At 42.7% G+C, this 15493-nt stretch overlaps 1 protein-coding gene across 1 annotated transcript in view; it reads left to right on the forward strand.

Moving 5' to 3' along the window:
* Window positions 1–702: 702 nt before the first annotated feature.
* Window positions 703–15493, forward strand: part of XDH (xanthine dehydrogenase) — a 79967-nt gene continuing 65176 nt past the window's right edge. The window contains exons 1-4 of the mRNA XM_055252054.2: window positions 703–744; window positions 9786–9843; window positions 12619–12715; window positions 14420–14528. Coding sequence (XP_055108029.2) covers window positions 703–744; window positions 9786–9843; window positions 12619–12715; window positions 14420–14528 — 306 coding nt within the window. The remainder of the gene's footprint in view (window positions 745–9785; window positions 9844–12618; window positions 12716–14419; window positions 14529–15493) is intronic.

Consider the following 15493-nt stretch of genomic DNA (forward strand, 5'->3'; position numbering starts at 1 on the left):
ATTTACAAGGCACTCCCAAAATGTCATTTGTCCCTCATTCTTCTATTCTTGATATCATTCTATGATCCTGTACAGGATGAAAACAACTGAGTTCTGAAGGTAATAAGTAACATGCTGAGGTCAAATGTCAGGATTTGAGTCAGGTTCATGGGGCTCCATGTCCTGTGACCTCTCTACTCCACCAGGCTGTGAAAGAATGACTCTTGCATTCATGCAGTCAGTCTGTGTTGCTGTAAACCTGAATGGTAAAATGACAAATGTAGACACAGAGGGTGTGAATCAGCTCTATTAGCAGTGACTCTGACAATGGTCCTTCCCCTCCTCTGTCTTCCCCTTCTCTATCTTGAAGCAGGTGGGAGGATGAAGCAGGTTTCATGAGAGCAGTGCCCAAGACCCACAGTCACCTAGTGCCAAGTCAACAACCTTACTGATATCTGGATGTATTTTCCTGTGCTCTTTGACACAGGTGTGGAGATTGTAATTTGCAGTGTATGATAGTTTGCACTTCCTTGATTATGTAAACCAGTGGCTTTTGCCAAGAACTCTTCATGCCCTGAAGCTCTGAGCTGGTTCCCTCCCATTGGTGGACCTTATTTCATTTTATTGGGAGGCATAACTTTCAGGTCACAGAGCAGTGATAACTACCTGCCAGTGTCTATTAGGAGTGAGGTACCTGGGGTTCAGGGACCCCAACCTGCGACAATGACAGCAGATGAATTGGTTTTCTTTGTGAATGGCAGAAAGGTAAGTAGGAGCTGACCTTTGGTTTTGTGTCCCTTCTCCCTGGGAGGGGAAATGTGTCCTCTGGCAGAGCCATATCTTGTTTTCTCTCTTTCCTGTTCCCTCTTACTTGTTCTCCTGTCTTTCTCTCTCTCCCTTTAAAAGTGTTGCTGCATTTTGGTAACATTAGGGAAGAAGATCTTCTTGGGGCTAGAGCACAGACAAGATACTCAGGCCAAAGAATGAGGGAGAGAGAGAGGCAAGTAGAGAGGCATCTGTGAGCTAGCTGCCAACTCTCTGCAGTAGTGGAGATTGGCACAGAATGAGAAAGGGGAGTTGAGTTCTAGGTGAGATCTGAGATCATCACCACACTTCTATTTCTGTCTTTAATCAAATATATCCTAAAATTTACATTGCTCTCTTTACAGAGAGAAGGAACAGGAATGTGTTTTCCTGCTTTTATCAGGATATAAGATGTGTGCAGCCTTTGAATCTAATATATTATATATATAGGTTTAACAGCCAGTCCTGATTCACTGTGTGGTGACATATACTGACACCTTGTGGCAAACTACAATTTTTTTTCATAAAGGGCATCTCCCGCATTCCCCCCACTCCCCACCCACACACACTGAGTTCTACATGTAAGTTGCAAATCTCTTACCTACTTGAATTTACCTTATTGGTACACAGGGACTTAGGGAAGGTGACATGGGTACCAGCCCTTGGACAAGAGTGAGAATCTTTGCAAATTTTAATGTGGTGCAGGGAGAGAGGGGGCAAGCATATTACATGGTCACTAGCCTCCATTTGCCCTCCTACAACACTGCTGAGATGCTCACACCTGTTCAACTTCCCACTTGGGAATGAAAAGGATAGTAAAATAGTCCCATAGTTGCACATTGTAACTAACTGTGTGGACTGTGTGTGATGAATGTGCCCAAAGTGTCCCCCAAAGAAGGGCAATTTTATTTGTCTTTCTATATTGGCACTTTTGCATTGAGTTGAGAAACTTTTGATGTAATTTTGAGTGACTTTTGGTGTAATTTTCAAGAACAATAATGTGCTTCACAGGACTCCTAGGTCTTAAATTTCCGGGATGGGTTTGGGTGACTGTAAAAGAAATTTCACGGACTGTTTCAACATCGGTGCTCCAAAGATTGATGGACTCTCTTTGAGTGGTGCCTTTGGGAAGTGCTGGGGAATGGGGACAGCCATGTTCTTCTGGGTTCAGAGTTTCCTCTCTGAGCTGCATACTTTTCAGGGTTGGCACCTGGTACCAACCCAAGAAGTAGGGCAAAGCTTTCAGGTGTAAGATTTTGCATCCAACATTTCAAACAACTTCTTTCCTTCAGCAATTACATTGTAGAAATCTAGGAAACCATTGTGCAATTGGCTTTCTAGGAGAGCTACTTACACAAAGACATCTCTGGAATTTTTATTAGTAATGTTTACATTGGGCAAACAGCTAGATTCAATGATTTCCAAGGTCATGTCTTACTGTAAGGTTTTATTATTTATTAAACCAAACCAGTGGTTAACGTGTGAAAGTGTAAGTTTCTGCTCTTCTTCAGGGATGGCTTGCTGTTATGCACTAAATCTAGAAAGAAGAATTTCAAGGTAAATCTGGCTTGGGGAAAATTATTTTCCCTTGCATTTTACTTTCACTTTAGAAGAGTAATTTTAAATTTTTAGATGGTACCATCACATCAAATCCTATTATTTCTAGAAGCTTCTACTATTGCCAGTTTCTGTGATGAGTATCCATGTTTGTAATTTATAATGATGTAGCATCTTCAGAAACTGCAAGAAAGGTAGAGGGGCAATGCAGAAAGTAATTATGTGAAAGCAATGCTGTAAAAAGAAGACCAAGCAAGGGAATCCCTGGGTAAACAATGGCAGCTGTGAGAAAGTTGTCCTCATTTTTATTCGGAAGATATTCTAGACCTTTTGTTACAGGAATTGTGCAAAGTAGTTACCAAAGAAGCTGTAAGAACTTAGTGACTCTTTTTTTTATTATTAGACTTGAAGTTCTAGGGTACATGTGGACAACATGCAGGCTTGTTACATATGTACACATGTGCCATGTTGATTTGCTGCACCCATTAACTCGTCATTTACATTAGGTATATCTCCTAATGCTATCCTTCCCCCCTCCCCCCACCCCATGACAGGCCCCGGTGTGTGATGTTCCCCTTCCTGTGTCCAAGTGTTCTCATTGTTCAATTCCTACCTATGAGTGAGAACATGCAGTGTTTGGTTTTTAAATGTGAGCCTACTCCTCTCCTTGTTTTGTACCACCGTCCAGGACTCTGGCTTCACTAAATGGGGTCCTGCGGAAGGTGTTAGATGCAAAAAGTCAAATACCTCTAGGGCCTTCTGTGGTGGTGATGAGCCTTGATGACTATTGTTTTCATTCACATCTTCTTTTGTTCTAGAGTCAGAGTCAAAGGGAAAGAGCTGTCCAGTATTTTATTTTTATTTTAATGACAGCCTTTTTGCAAGGCAGCATTCTAGCTTTTCTGAGTAGTCACTCTGTCTAGCTGAGACTGTGGCATCTGGAAGAATCTGGGAGGATTTAGCAGGTTGGGTGCAGCCAAATGTGTACAGGAGTGATTCCCACAAGAAGTGAGTGTCGGCTACAGAGATCCTCATGGTGACTTTCACTCACTCACTCACTCATTCATTCACTCACTCACTCACTCACTCATTCACTCACTCACTCACTCACTCACTCATTCACTCACTCACTCACTCACTCATTCACTCACTCACTCATTCACTCACTCACTCATTCACTCACTCACTCACTCACTCATTCACTCACTCACTCATTCACTCACTCACTCACTGATTCACTCATTCACTCACTCACTCACTCATTCACTCACTCACTCACTCATTCACTCACTCACTCACTCATTCACTCACTCACTCACTCATTCACTCACTCACTCATTCACTCACTCACTCACTCATTCACTCACTCACTCACTCATTCACTCACTCACTCACTCATTCACTCACTCACTCACTCACTCATTCACTCACTCACTCACTCATTCACTCACTCACTCATTCACTCACTCACTCATTCACTCACTCACTCATTCATCATTCACTTGCTCACTCCCCACATAGTTTACATTTATCAAGCTCCTTCTGAGGCCTCAGATAGCAGGATATGCACTGGAGGAATAAGATCTCTGAGATCAGGCATTTGCCATTCCGGAGCACATACTAGTTAGAGAGATGGATTATAATTAGACAAAGTAATACCTTCTGAAATGTATTTCACAGAAAACTAGCAGCATGAGATGCTCTTCTTGGATATTCTTAAACCACTTAGCACAGTGCATGGTATACAGTAAGTGTCCAACTAGTGTGGATGGAATAAGTGGATGAATTTTTAAAACTTTGAGAAATCCTGTAGTAAATAAATTACTTCTCTATATTTTACAATTATTTTATATTTAAAGAAAAATTGCAAGAAGAATACAAGGAAATACTAAATACCCTTAATGTACTTTACCAACTGCTAATGTTTTGCCACATTTGCTTTATTATTCTCTCCCCCTCTGGACACACACACAGATACACATGTATGTATTATAAGTATATAAATAATTCTATATATTAATGTACATAATATAAATGAATATATAGTATAAGATAGATTTCTGAACCTTTTGACAGTAAGTTTCAGACGTCATGTTCCTTTACCTCTTATCCTGAGAATAAATATATTCTTTTTTATTTTTTTTGCGACAGAGTTTCACTCTGTCTCCCAGGCTAGAGTGCAGTGGCGCGATTTCGGCTCATGCAACCTCGCCTCCCGGGTTCAAGCAATTCTCTGCCTCAGCCTCCTGAGTAGCTGGGATTACAGGCACCCACCACCATGCCTGGCTAAGTTTTTGTATTTTTAGTAGGGATGGGGTTTCACCATCTTGGCCAGGCTGATCTTGAACTCCTGACCTTGTGATCCACCCACCTCGGCCTCCCAAAGTGCCGGTATTAAAGGCGTGAGCCACCGCACCTGGCCAGAATAAATATATTCTTACAAAACTGTAGTCCATTTATAGAAATCAAGAAACTTAGCTTTGGTGTAATACTATAAACTTCATGCAAATGTATTCCAATTTTCCCAATACTGGCATTTATAACTCCCCAGCCCCAGCCTGGAATCCAAGATTACGCCTTGCAGTTGGTTGCCATGTCTTTAGTCTCCTCTAATCTAGAACAGCTCCTCAGCTTTCCTTTCATGACATTGGTGTTTCTGAAAGGAACAGGCCAGTTTTTTTTTCAGAATGTTCCTCACATTGAATTGTATTATGCTTTCTTGTAATTAGATTCAGAGTCTGCATTTGGGGGGCCAGGAATGCCACAGAAGTAATGTGTTTTTCTCACTGCATTCTATTATTAGGTTTGTTTTTTTAACATCAGTTTTTAGTTCTTTTTTGTGATGCGAACTCTGATGACTTGGTGAAGGTGTTATCCACCAAGTTTCTTCACTGTAAGATAACTTTTCTTTACCTTTATAATTAATAGAGGCTATGTGAGAAGATACTTTGGAATGATACAAATTCTTGTTCATCAAATTTTCACCCACTAATTTGAGTATCCATTGATATGCTTTTTTAAAATAATTTTTATTATGGTAAAATACATAAAATTTACCATCTTAATCATTTTTACGTGTACAGTTCTGTGGTATTACATACATTCATAATATTGGGCAACCATCATCACCATCCACCTCCATAACTTCTTTCATCTTTTAAGACAAACTGTATAAATTTACTAAATAATAACTCCCTATTCTACCTTTCCCCCAGTTCCTGGAAACCATCATTTTTTCTCTCTCTGTGGATTTGACTAAAGTACCTCACTTAGGTAGTATGTCTTTTTGTGACTGGCTTATTTCATTTAGCATAATGTTCATCTATGTTGTAGAATATGTCAAAAATTCCTGCCTTTCTGAGGTTGAATAATATTCCATTGTATGGATGTACCACATTTTGCTTATCCATTCATCTAGTGATGGACACTTTGGTTGCTTTCACAGTTTGGCTACTGTGAATAACGTTGCCATGAACTCAGGTGTATAAATATCTGAGACCTTGACTCCAATTATTTTGGGTATAAATCCAGAAGTGGAATTGCTGGATCATATGCTGGTTCTGTTTTTGCTTTTCTGTGGAACCATCCTACTTATTTTTCCACAGTGGCTGTATCATTTTGCATTCCCACCAACAGTGGACAGGTGTTCCAGTTTCTCCACGTCCTTGAAAACACTTATTTTCTGTTTGTTTGTTTGTTGATCATAGCTATCCTAATGGGTATGAGGTGAAATCTCATTATAGTTCTGATTAGTGATGTTCAGCATCATTTCATTTACTTGTTGGCCATTTGTAGATCTTTGGAGAAATGTCTATTCAAGTCCTTTGCCCATTTTTGAATTGGGTTTTATAGTTGTTGACTTTTAGGAGTTCTGTATTACACTTGATCGCATAGTCACTGATGGCTCATTGCAACATTTACATAAAAACCAAAAGATAAGAGAAGAATGGGAGATGGAAAGACCTTTAATTTTTAATTTTTGGTGGTACATAGTAGATCTACACATTTATGGGGTACATGAGATACTTTGATATAGGCATGCAATGTGTAATAATTACATGATAGAAAATGTGGTATTCATCTCCTCAAGCATTTATCTTTTGTGTTACAAATGATCTAATTATACTTTTTTAGTTATTTTTAAATGTACAGTTAAATTATTATTGACTGTAGTTACTCTGTTGTGTTATCCAACACTAGGTCTTTTTCATTCTTTCTATTTTTTTGTACCTGTTAGCCATCCCTACTTTCTTCCTACCCCCACTACCCTTTCCAGCCTCTGATACCATCCTCCTACTCTATCTCCATGAGTTCAATTGTTTTGATTTTCAGCTCCCACAAATAAGTGAGAACATGTGAAGTTTGTCTTTCTGTGCCTGACTTATTTCACTTAACATAATGACCTCCAGCTCCATCCATCCATGTTTTTGCAAATGACAGGATCTCGTTCTTTTTTATGGCTAAATAGCACTCCAGTGTGTATATGTACCACATATTCTTTATCCATTCATCTGTTCATGGACACTTAGGTTGCTTCCAAATGTTGGCTGCTGTGAATAATGCTGCAAAAAACATAAGAGTGCAGGTATCTGTTTTATATACTGACTTCCTTTCTTTTGTGTATATACCCAGCAGTGGGATTGCTGGATCATATGGTAGCTCTATACTTAATTTTTTGGGGAACCTTCAAACTGTTCTCCATAGTGGCTGTACTAATTTCCCTTGATGATTCTTAACTGGATCAACTGTGCTGATTACAAGATGACCAATCGTATTTATTAGATGACGTTCTTCTGCCAGGAAGAGCTTTTCCATATCTTCCATTTGTTTGTTTGTTGACTCTATCTATTTGGACTCATAGGTTTTAATGGTATTTAATGTATTATAGCCCATTATGGCTGTTATTTCTTTTGAGCTCGAGTTTTACCAGAGCAATCTGCTTAACCCAACATTTCCTTAACTCACTTCCCTACAAAATGTTTTTCCTTTGGGATACCCATTGGTATCCTGTTGAGAGTGTTCAATGGAGTGCACCATGGTAATCCTGTTGTCACACCTTGAGAGTGGTACAGTCATTCTCTATAGCAATCCACTTGTGGCTGGAGTGATAAAGAAAGCCTTTATGAAGAAATTGTTTGAAGTCTTCTGATAAGTCAAAATGCAGGTGGAAGAGGAATGGCATAGTCAAAGGCACAGGAGTTAGAAGATATAAAATGTATTCCTAGTGCGGTAAGATGACCAGCTTGGCAGGGAAGTAGAAGGGAGTAAGGCTGAAAATGAAGATTGGGAATATATTGAAAAGGGCCTTGAAAGACAGCCTAAGGAACTTGGATGTTACCTTGAATATGTGGGTGGTCATGAAAGGCATTGAGCAGGGAACTGATGTGATAAAAGCAGAACTGCAGTACAGGAGAAATGCACAATGTGGTAGTAAGCTAGGAGGCTCTGACTGTCGTCTACAAGAAAGGTGATAAAGATTGCTATTTTGTGCATTTATGATTTCTTCTATGATTTGTAACCAGGATATTGAATAAGCTGGACTCATGGAGCATAATCATATAAGAAAATTAATTTTATCTACTTTCCTTTGAACTTTATTCAAAGGGCAAATTCTGGCAGTTTCATGAACTTTTTATTACTCTTAGTCAATAAAAAATCTTATGGTTATTTTTAAGTTGCCAAACAGTCTTAATTCAGGACGGCGTGGTGAGGATAGCAAGAAAGTTCTCCTTTAATTGGTACTGTTGTAAGATGGCTTCCGGCTTTCTGAGCCTTTTAGGTGTTTGGAGCTGACCCTTTCATTCTTCTTGTGATGGCCTTCAAGGATCTTCAAGGGCCACCACAGGGAATATTTGCATGCATGTCTCATGACACGAGTGATGCACTTTTCTCAGGCTGCTGTTCTCCATCAGCCTCCAGTTTGGGGAAGTCCACTCCACACAGTCTCTCTTTATTGAAGGCTCTATCCGGTATTTTGGCAAATGATTTAAAGACCTCCAAGCCAGCTCTTTTTATCTCATGAATGGCTTGCATTACATCCATAGGCAACACTTCCACATCCTCTGCTCTACCAAGCTCTGGGAGTGTGTACCAACCCCAGCACAGCCACCTCTCCAACATAAGTTTAATGAGGAGTTTAAACTTGTCATTGCTGGTATTAATTTCTGGTTAAGCCTATCTCTTCCCCGATGCTGCAAAGGTGGCATGTTAGATTTTTATGTAGCACAAAGCAAGCCCCCTCACTAAGTTTGAGGTGGGAGGCAAATATTCCTCCCCTTCTCCTTTAGGAAGGTGTGGGTAGTATAGTTCCCTCCAACAAAAACCTTATCATGAATTCTTTCTCTTTATTATCCCAATAATATACACCCTTTTAAGCTTTGGTAATGTGTGAGGAGTACTGAAATGGGTTTTCGTAGATTTCCTTTGACAATTCACAGTGGGAACTGACATCGCACTTTCTAGACCACTTTTTCCACCTTATTGAACCCAGAGATGGATCTTTGGTTTGGGATTTCTCTTTCATTTCTGATATGTATTAGTGTTGACTAATACCCATCACATGCAACACTCTGCTCTGGGCACAGGCCAACAGACTGGCTTTCCACAGTCACATGCCGGGTCTGAGAGTGTATACTCAAAGAGGCAAAGTCCGAGATCTGCATGCCATGCTCTCAGAGGCCCCTGAAATTCACAAGTGTGATCTAGCAGTTGAAATGAGATGACAGGTTTGATTTGAAGGGGACTTTGCCTTGGTTGAGCCAGTGTGGAAGGTGGAATGCCTGCGTGTTCTGTGGTGGGTCCCAAGGTGGGCATTGAGGTATAATTTTAGAATTTAAGGATTTGAGTATATACATAGTCTGGCTGTAGTTTATAGGTTCATTCTTGTGGAATTGCCATAAAAATACCTTAGTTTTCACGATCTATTTAGCACATTGCATTAGGCCATTCATGCATTGCTATAAAGAAATATCGGAGGCTGGGTAATTTATAAGAAAAGAGATTTAATTGGCTCACAGTTCTGCAGGCTGTACAAGCATGACACCAGCATGTGCTCGGCTTCTGGGGAGGCCTCCGGAGTTTTTACTCATGGCAGAAGGCAAAGTGGGAGCAGGCACATCACATGGCCAGTAAGAGCAAGAGAGAGAGAGAAGGGGGTGATGCCACACACTTTTAAATATCTCGTGAGAACTAATTCACGACTAAGGGGATGGCACTAAGCCATTCATGAGAAATCTGCCCCCGTGATCATATTGCTTCCCACTAGGCCCCACCTTCAACACTGGGGATTACAATTAAACATGAGATTTAGAGGGGCAGAGTCCAAACTATATCACACTTCCCACTAACTCTACAAATTATCGAGTGAGACACTGAAGGAAGAAATTAATTGCAGAAGGATGACTAAGTATACCTATGATATATTTTTCTTTCATTTCTTTTAATAGGTGGTGGAGAAAAATGCAGATCCAGAGACAACCCTTTTGGCCTATCTGAGAAGAAAGTGTATCCTGACTTTGGAGTGGGAGTGATGGAGAAGGGGGGCAATGGTGACTGATTCTCTAGGCCTTACATTGTTTCCTAGTTACTGGTGGGGTGGCCATGAGGTGTGGAGGAAAAAGCGCTGGATTAGGACTTGAGACACTTGCATTTTAGTTGCACCTGTAATCTGAAATTCTTAGCTACTGAATGAGAGCATTGTTTGTGGTGATCTTCGAGGTGTCTCCCAGCTAAGACTCTAGTAATGCCAAGGTTTAATCCAGGCCTGTAGAAAGGCCCTCATTAGCCTTGGTGAGCTTCATGGTCATTCCTCTGTGGGAAGACGGGGGCCTTCCTTAGGTGACATTTGCTTAATACATAAATGGAGTTCCTGGGGAATGTTTCCAGCTCTGCCTAGGTGGAGGGAAGCAAGGGAAGGTGTGTCTATTGGGAAAAGGATGCGTGAGGTAAGAATCCTGTACAGGTAGTATTCATTGTAGAAACAGCAAACAGGGAGCCCTGGAGGGTGGGGGGACTCCTTGGAGAGACTGGGGTGCTGCTCTTCACTCAGTGTGGGCGGGGCTTCTGGAAAAGCCCCTTTACCTTTAGTTCTGAGTATCGGAAGTATTCTGGGACCCTGGAACTAAAACAATAATAATAATTGGAGTTAATATTTAATGAGCACTTCCTATGTACAGGCAGGATTCAAAGCGATTTGTGCAGCTTTTCACCTCAATCTCCACAGGAATCCCATGGAAGCGTAACACTCCCTTTTCACAGAAGAGGAACTGAGGCCTTGACATGTGAAGTGACCTGCCTTTTGCTAGTGTGTTCTGGGGAACTAGTGATGGAGACTGCACCAAAGCCCAGAGCTGTGTTCCCAGCCTCTGATCCGCACTGGCAACTCTCCAGGGGGCCTGTGAGCAGGACTGTGCTCATCCTGACCTCTGTCAACAAAACCCTCCTTCTCCCAGGGGGGGTGTCTAGTGGGTCTTTCCAGTGACATATTTGGGGACAGCAAGGATTATTTCAACACGCACAGAAATGAGACTGGAGCCCATGCTTTCACTCTGGTTTGCTCCCCTCCTATCAGACAGTACAGTGGTTGGCTTTGGTGTACTTTGTTCTGGATTTTTTACCTTAAGTAGGTGTATCTGGAGTTTCACAGAAGATAAACCTGGTGGTGTTGGGGAGCGAAAGTGTCACTGGATCGGATCAGGCGATTGCATGGAACTCTATTTACAGCCCATCTATCTGGGAGAGAGGCTCATTCTCAGAGATTATTGAGATCAATTTTAGCTTTCTAATAATAAAACTAATTTTAATTTTTTAATCATTTCCATTGTAGTTTTGAAGTCCCAGAAGCCTCAGAAATTCCTTATCACAGCAATTGGCTGTGTCACATCTTAAATGAAATGCAAAACTGAAAGTTGGCACATAAGTAGGATGACCTTGCAGCTTATGGCTATCTGTGCTCAGAATCAATTTATGGGAGTTCCAGATGGGGGAGAAAACTCCAGCCTTGACTCTTACCCTAGCTTCCAGAAAGGTCTCCAGGCTGGAAGAAGACCTTGCTAGACTTTGTACTGCCACTATTCATCTTAAGGTGCCACCATTCATCTTTAGGTGCCACCATTCATCTTCGGGTGCCTCCAAAGTTGTTTGACCTGCTGATAGCTGCATATATCCTGACTAGGACACAGAAAACCTTCCCAGGTGTGCTGGGAAGGAAGGAGCGTGATGAAGGGAGCTCACCTGGTCTGGAGTCAGATGGCTGTGATGGGGCCACACCGGCAGAGCAACATGAGTTCCTGTGTCATTTTGTGTGGCCCACTTTACCTCTTGGGTCTGTTTGTTGTTTTTTAAAATCTATGAGGAAGTTTCTTTCCTACCTGCTAACCAAATCATTCTGGAGGTCAAACTGGTATCTAGGTGTAAGTGCTTTTTGAAAATAAGATGTTATATCACTGTTTTTAAATTTTGTCTTGAAAATGAGAGAAGTGACCAGGCGATAATACCCTCAGTTCCCTCCATCTTCAGTAGGTAGTGGGTGGCTTAGAGGCCTGCAGGTCTGAGGGAGAAGCAGCCATGTGACTCAGGGAAAGTGACCTCCACAATAGCTGTTCTCTAGAATAGCTTACCAGTTATGCACTTTTAAAATTCAAAGTAGCAGATGATCTTTCTGCAAGTATATTTAAGAGTGTGGCCCAGTATTGGACTCGGACCTAAAAAAACCACTCTATTTTAATTTCCATTCACATATCTTTTGGGCCAAATATTCAAAAGCCTCTGGTCTAGCCCTAATTTTGATTCTTGGGGATTTATCAGCCCAAAAAGTTCAGAGTGAAAAGCGAGGACTCAGAGATCCCAGAACAGATCAATGTCTCATTCTGGCCCAAGCAGCTTCATGGTGTGCCCAGCTGGGAGTGATGTGGGAACTGCCCCGTATGCTCAGGTGTATGATTTACCTGCTCACACATAGAAGACCTCAACCCAAGAGAAGGCTCTAGGACTGACCAGTACTAGAACTCATGTCCCAAGAGATGCTACTTGGGTGCTGTCCATGGGGTCCTGATGCCTTTGCTCTTCTGTGCAGTGGAGATGGCCCCGTTCCCTGCCTCCCTGGGGTGCAGTGCAGCCCCTCTGAATAAGGAGGCCAGTGGGCCTGCTGCCTTCCTGGGTTGAGGGGCCTGAGCACGTGTGGGAATGAATGGCTCTGCCCACAGCTCTGCCAAGGCATTTCCTAGCAACCCAGCAGACTCCTCTCCCTGAGTTCATTCTCCTTAACTCTTGACCACCCAGTGGGGCTGAGTGGAACCAAGCTCGGCTGTGGAGAGGGGGGCTGTGGGGCTTGCACAGTGATGCTCTCCAAGTATGATCTTCTGCAGAACAAGATTGTGTATCCTTTGCCTGCTGGCTGACCACCCACGTGGGGGCTGCGATGCAAGACCAGCTTGTGAGGGAGTGCATGAGTGTATGTGTGTGTATGTGCACATGTGTGAGCCCCTGTTTTTATGGAGAATCTGTGCACATGAAAACTGTAGAGTGATCTCTTAGCAAGTATGTTCTAGGCTTATAATATTAACCAGGCTCCGAACTGCTGATAAAATGACTTTTCTAAAATCCAGGTTTGTATCACATTCCATAAAACCCTTCAATAGCTCTTCATTGCCCCCAGGACAAAATCTCTTTGCTTAGTGGGCAAGGCCCTGCACAGTATGCCCCAGGTTTCTTCTCCAGTTTTCTTTCTCACCATGGGCCCAGCACTCCATTCAAGCAGAGACAATTGTGAAATACCAATGACACAGGCCCACTAATTGCTTGGTTTTTGTTTAAGCTGGGAAGTTCTCCTAGGATTTCTCTATCCAGCTAAATCTTACTAGCTCTTTAGAACTGGGCAAAAATATCACCACCTCCAGGAAGCCATCCTGGATCTCTCAAGGGCTGGGTTAGGTGCCCCTTGACTGTGCTGGCCCCATAGTGCCCTGTGCACAGCATTCCCAAGGTAAACTGAGGCATGATACAATTTTTACAGTTTATTTGAGAAAACAGCAGTTCATGAGTTCAAGCAGCTCCAAATTAGAAGCAGTTCAGGAGCTCCACCAGGGAAATGCAAGCAGGAGGTTTTTGTAGGATGGACACAGGCAAAAAGCAAAGAAATTATTTGATTAGTTACAATTATACAATTGCCTTACTTGGTCTATCCCACTGGAAAGTCCCTAGTTCTATACTTAGAAGATTGTTGACTACTTCTGATTGGTTGATCATAAGGCTTTTTTTTTACGTAAAGATATTCGTAAGAAGTAGCTCAAGTTAAGACTCTGCTGCAAATCAAGCAGAGTTTAGGTCACTTATGAGGCCTAACTGGTTTTGTCTGCTGAATCTTCAGGCCTGGTCTTCTTTTTAATTTACTTTAACAAGATTTAAATTGCACCTTCATATGGGCTTCGGTTTTCTCAGCTGACTGCAGCTATTGAAGGGCAGAGCTTTCATCTTATTCACCTTTATTTTCCCAGCCCTCAGCAGAGTGCCTGGCTTATGTTTGGCACTCAATAACTGATGCTGAATGTAAGTGAATGAGTGATGAATGCCAGGAAGTTCTAGTTAAGGGCTTGGTGTCTCATGTTGCCTGGGGGTTTCTTCCCCCTCTCCCCACAGAGGAATGAAAGCAATAGAGGTGAGGAAATGCAGGGAAGCAAAGTGATTGGAGGCTAAGGAACAGCCCTGCAAGCAGAAGCATACTTTAAGGCTGCAGCCTGTCAGATAAACTTCCTCTTGACTCAGCCTCCTGGGTCAGGCTGAGTAAGAGGCAACTGAAAGTGACCCTGGCTCCCTTGCTCCTGCTCAGAGGCTGAGGATGCTCTGATGCCTGATCCCACAGTACTCTGGAGGGGCTCAGCTTTGCCTACAAGGAGAGCTTCTTTTGTTCCTTGCCCAGAGTCTTCAGTGGAGAGGTGAGGGCACTGGTAGAAGAGACAAGAACATAAATGGGAGCGGAGAGACGTAACATAAAGCCTCACAAAGTCCTCCAGAGCCCACCGTCAGGCCCATTCTGATGATCTGAGTGGACAATAAATGGAATGACCTTAATCTGGGGTTCTAGCCACTTTTCTGCCAATGCCTGCCTGGCCCCCATCTGCTCCTTGCACCATGTTGCAGTGACAACTGTGGAAGGAATAGGAAGCACCAAGACGAGGCTGCATCCTGTGCAGGTAAACAGAGGAAAGGGAGCTGTGCTCTTGAGATCAGGCTGTTTCCTCTGCAGGGAGGCTCATGCCAAAGTTGCAGACTTGCTTTGGGTTGTTGGGAAGAGTTTCACTGCTTAATCTAAGGAGGCATTGCACCCTGGCCACTCCCCATCTCCTCTGGGTACCGTGAGGTGAAAAGAAGAAACACCCAAGCCTGAAGCTCCATCCTGTGAGCTGGTTGGTTATAACATTGCATGACCTCAAGGGACCCAAGAGGTCAACTGAATCTGGTGGCTAGGCCAGTCCAGAACTTGGAGGAAGAGATGCAGAGGAGCTTCCTCACTTTGTTCTGAAGTGTGTTTAGGAAACTCCCAGCCTTCCCAGATTTGAATTTTAATTATCTGTATCCCTTGTTTATAAGCCCACCGACTCCCGGCAATGGTAATTCTGTACCCCTTACCTCCCACCCACAGATAGTACAAATGTAAACTGCTAGACCTCCGCCTTCATTAGAATGGAGGTTAGCAAGTGCTAAATAAGATGACAGAGATTTAGTGCCTGAGCAAGGCTTTCTCCTTGATGGTATCAGACCACCTGAAAATGCATTGAAATCCAAAACACTTCTGGGGCAAGTGGGCAGTAATAATCTGAGATGGGTTTGGGGTGACAATCAGGATGCTCTTAGGCTGAGTGGAATGAAAGGGGAGTAGAGTCCTGTTGGAAGGAACGGCCATTGTCCCCAAAGCATTTTGTTTGAGGAAACTTGGGGTCTTTGGGCGATCAAGACTATGCTGGCTAACACGGTGAAACCTCATCTCTACTAAAAATACAAAAAAATTAGCCGGGTAGGTGGCGGGCACCTGTAGTCCCAGACACTCGGGAGGCTGAGGCAGGAGAATGGCGTGAACCTGGGAGATGGAGCTTGCAGTGAGCCGAGATCGCGCCACTGCACTCCAGCCTGGGTGACAGAGCGAGACTCCATCTCAAAA

This window comes from Symphalangus syndactylus, chromosome 18 (genome assembly GCF_028878055.3).
Source record: "Symphalangus syndactylus isolate Jambi chromosome 18, NHGRI_mSymSyn1-v2.1_pri, whole genome shotgun sequence".
NCBI lineage: Eukaryota > Metazoa > Chordata > Mammalia > Primates > Hylobatidae > Symphalangus > Symphalangus syndactylus.